At 51.2% G+C, this 4,524-nt stretch overlaps 1 protein-coding gene across 1 annotated transcript; it reads left to right on the plus strand.

The window, feature by feature from the left end:
• The first annotated feature begins 1,593 nt into the window (after nt 1-1,593).
• On the plus strand, nt 1,594-3,691 carry LOC119276238 (pentatricopeptide repeat-containing protein At5g55740, chloroplastic-like). Its single transcript, XM_037557267.1, has one exon. The coding sequence runs from the start codon at nt 1,620-1,622 to the stop codon at nt 3,444-3,446; it is 1,827 nt and encodes a 608-aa protein (XP_037413164.1). The 5' UTR covers nt 1,594-1,619; the 3' UTR covers nt 3,447-3,691.
• The last annotated feature ends 833 nt before the right edge of the window (nt 3,692-4,524 follow it).

A 4,524-nucleotide genomic window follows, 5' to 3' on the forward strand; every position in this document is an offset into this window, starting at 1 on the left:
ATTCACGTGATCGATCCGCGAGCCGTCAGCAGAGAAAAAACAGATGACAAAGTTTTTCTTTGTCGTCAATCAAATAAAATCAGATGGCAAAGTCAGTCTTTGCAGTCATCCAAATAAAAACAAATGACAAAGCGAGCTCTTTCCCGATGGTAAAAATTTCTTGTTATTTTTTCTCAATTTTGCCGTCAGCCATTCTTTGCCGTCAGTAGCTGACGGCAAAAGGTTGTCTTTGCTGTTAGCCCAAAAAGAAAGCTGAGGGCAAAGAGCTCCACGGACGGCAAATTTCTTGATTCCTGTAGCGTTTGTAGGAAGTGGTGTCTCTGGGTGCTACAATATGGAGAAAAACTAGAACCAAGGACATCGTTTGCTGCAATGGTGTGTACATTTGCTGGAATAGGCCAGCGATAGAGCTGGACATGACCGCGAGATCTACAACCGGCAATGGCGGTTGCTGCGGTTGATGTCAAGAAAGCTCAATGGGCATCGGCAAAAGCTGGAACTGGCCACCAGTAGAGCTGCAACCAAGGTCTACAAAAGCCACGACGTCTAGGTGCTACGACGGAGAGAAGCTTGAACTGACGACATTGTTTGCTGCAACCATGTGTACATTTACGGGAACAGACCGACCATAGAGTTGGAACCATGACCGCGAGATGCTACAGCCGGCAATGGTGGTTGTTGTAGTTGTTGTCGAGAAAGCTATAACCGGCATCGGCAAAAGCGGGAATCGACCACCAGTAGAGCTGCAACCTACGTTTACAAAAGTTGCGACAACAGTGATTGGGGTGAGCCCGATGCTACAATCGCCAATGGCGTTTGCTACGACCGACGTCAACCAATTCCGCAACCAGCCATTGTGTTACGATCTCGATCGACAAGGAGCTGCGATCGACACAACAGTGCTCGGTGGCAGAGCTCGACGAACCTTGGATATGGTGGTTCCCTAGAAGCCATGGTGTCGCCCTTCACGCGAAGCTCGACGACCATGGCCACGGTGTCCCTATCAGGGAGGGGAATCACGCAATGCACGTGCCAATGCGAGGAAGGAGATGATTTCGGGGAGGGAGGGGGGGGTCCAACGACGCGGGGCACTCAACAATGGCGGAGCTTGAAGCCCAACTCTAGGCGGGCCAAAAAAAGTTTTTTTGAGGGAAGGCTAGGCGGGCCAAAATGAAAGAAATGACCTTTGGGCCAACAGTAAAAAAATGTGTACAAATTTCAAAATGTTGGGCAGGTCATGGCCCGTCCGGCCTTGTTGTAGCTCCGTCATTGACACTCAAATTGTACGCCCGCGCGGCGACTGGCCCAAATTTTGGCACCGCCCCCCTTTTTTCTTGAGGGGTATCATCACCCCCTTTTTTAAGGGAAAAAGGCCAGCATTGCATAGGTGTCGTGGACTCGTGGTATCAGCCGGCAATGGAGCCCATTTCTTTCAGGAATACACGTACAACTAATTTTTTTTTGAGAGATACGTACAACTAATATATAAGGCCCAGTAAAAATGAGAAACAGAAAAAAAAAACAAGTAGTTTTATGAGGCCCATTAGTCCGTTAAACATCAACCCCACGGCCCTTACCCCTTTATCCTCCGCTTCCGAACTCCATGGCACGGCACCGCCATGGCTCCGCTTCCTCTCCCCCTTCCCGCCACTCCCTACCCACCCAAACCCCACGAGTCCCCGCGGCCCGCCCCTCTCCATGCCGCGCTCGCCTCCCTCTCCCAGCAAGGCAGCGACCACGGCAGCCTCCGCGACGCCTTCGCCCTCGTCTCCCGCGCCGAGCGCCAGTCGAGCCCCGGCGCTGCCGTTGCCGTCGGCCCGGAGGTGTACGTGTCCCTCCTGCAGTGCTGCGTCGCCGCGGGGTCCCTCCCCGCGGGACGCCAGGTGCACGCTGCCGCCGTCAAGCGCGGGCCCTACTACTGCCGCCACGCCTACATCGGCACCAAGCTCGCGGTCTTCTACGCCCGATGCGGCGCGCTGGCGGACGCCGAGCGCGTGTTCGACGCGCTACCCAAAAAGAACGCCTTCGCCTGGGCCGCCGTCATCGGATTATGGAGCCGCGCCGGGCTGCACGCCAGGGCCCTCGACGGGTACATCGACATGCTGCAGGCGGGCGTCCCCGCGGACAACTTCGTCGTGCCTAGCGTGCTGAAGTCATGCGCCGGGATTGGGATGGTCGGGACCGGGAGGGCGCTGCACGGGTACGCCTGGAAGGCGGGGTTCATGGAATGCGTATACGTATTGAGCAGCCTGGTGGACTTCTACGGGAAGTGCGGCGTGGTGGATGACGCGCGGGAGGTGTTTGATGCAATGACGGAGACGACGGTGGTGACCTGGAACTCCATGTTGATGGCGTATATAAACAATGGGAGAATCGATGATGCTGTGGAATTGTTCTACCAGATGAGGGTTGAAGGCGTTCTGCCGACGAGGGCGAGCGTTCTTAGCCTTCTGTCTGCATCAGCCGATTTTGAAGCTCTTGATTGGGGTAGGCAGGGCCATGCCGTGGCCGTATCGAGTGGCTTGGCGATGGATGTGATTTGGGGGAGCTCAATCATCAACTTTTACTGTAAGGTTGGGCTGGTCGAGGCTGCGGAGGCCGTGTTTGAGCAGATGGTTGAAAGAGACGCTGTTACATGGAATTTGATGATTTCTGGGTATTTGCAGGATGGGCAGACCGACAAGGCTTTGATCACTTGTCGAAAAATGCTCCAGTCTGGCCTTAGGTTTGATTGTGTGACGTTGGCGTCCATTATCATGGCTTGCATGACATCCTGTGGTATGGAGATGGGCAGAGTTGCTCACGGCTATGCAGTTAGAAACAACCTTGAATCAGACCAAGCAGTTGCTTGTGGCCTGATAGAGTTATATATGAGTAGTGAAAGGACTGAACATGCACGCCGGCTGTTCGATGTGATGAGTTGCAGAGACATGGTCATGTGGAGAGTGATGATTTCTGCTTATGCAGATCGTGGGATGAGTTCTCAGGCTCTCAAGGTTTTATATCAGATGCAGCATGAGGGCATATCTCCAAGTGCAGCGTGCTGGGATTCAGTCATTTCAGCTTTTATGAAGAATGAGCAGATTGATGAGGCCCTAGAGATCTTCAATGAGATGCTAATAACAAAAACACGCCCAAATCTACGCACATGGAGCCTGTTAATAAGTGGCTTGTCTCGAAATGGTATGCACTGCGAGGTAATGAACCTGTGCTGCAAGATGCAGGAAGTTGAGCCAGCACCAAGCCCAACAATTTTCTCGGCAGCACTTGTTGCCATGAAAGCTGCAGCTTCAGTGCAATATGGAAAGGCAATGCATGCGTGCATTGTAAAGAAGGGCCTATTGTTGTCCAAATCCGTGATGCAATCCCTGCTAAACATGTATGGCAGTTTCAGTGACAGAACCACGGTAGAAAGTTTACTAGGCTTGCTTGCTGCTGCACAGTAAATAACGCAGCTGCACATAGTCACATTACATAGCGTTTGCACATAGTATCAACTTGCTCATACTCATCATCAGATTGCTATTCTTAGATCAGAAGGTTCCAATCAGAAAATGAGCGAGTACATGGTGCTACCGTTGGCAAAAAGTGTACAGTTTGGGTTTCTGTAACCAGGGATTGCACGCCGAGAGACATGTTACATCTCTGGTGTCTCCCTAGTTTGCTCTTTTTTGTATATTAGAATGTTTGAGTCTCTGGCCCTTTTGAGGATTTGTGAGAAGACACGACATGGTCTAGATTTGCTGGGCGGATTATTGCTACGTATAAACAATAACTGCAAACTGTAATATTCTTTCGTTGCAAATACATGCGTCCCTAGAATTGCAAAAAATACTTTTCCTGAAATGATAAAAAAAAAGTTCTGCTTTGTACGTTTACTTGCACTGAAGGAACTCTGATAAACATCATTTATCTACATCGATCACTGTCTATAATCGGCCGATGCTTTTGTTTGCAGAATCTAAAGAAGACGGGGACAAACAAATGATCAGTTTATCCTTGGCAACTTACCCGATCGACGCCACATAATTAGGCTGCCAACTCTCATCCATCGACAAGGCATGATGCTCCTACCCAATCCAAGGCGCGACAATGGCGGAAAGGCGGGGGCGACGCGATCCGGCTTTAGCAAGGCAGCCACGTGGGAAGTGGGCACGCTCGCTTCATGGCACAACGAATGATGGAAGGAGGGGAGCCCCCAACCGAGTGCACCTGTCACCATGTGTCTTCACCAAAATTTCCATCGACCGCCTTTCTCTTCAATTCCCTACCTATCTTGGAGCGATCGATTAGTCTCTGCTTTTGATGCGATTCTGTTCTGTTCTGCTGCCGGGGAGAGCGTTGGCTGGTTTTTTTATTAGCACACTCCACTAGGTTTTATTTATTGATGATCATCATGCGGGAGATCAAGCCATGTCTCCCCGCATCTAGAGTAGTAGCAAACCTAGCTAGATCGCGAGCTTCATAAATTCGAGCCTCTTTAAGAGATTGTTCTCATCCCGCCTGCGCCGTCGCCGATCCACC

This window comes from Triticum dicoccoides, chromosome 3B (assembly GCF_002162155.2).
Source record: "Triticum dicoccoides isolate Atlit2015 ecotype Zavitan chromosome 3B, WEW_v2.0, whole genome shotgun sequence".
In the NCBI taxonomy this organism is placed as follows: domain Eukaryota; kingdom Viridiplantae; phylum Streptophyta; class Magnoliopsida; order Poales; family Poaceae; genus Triticum; species Triticum dicoccoides.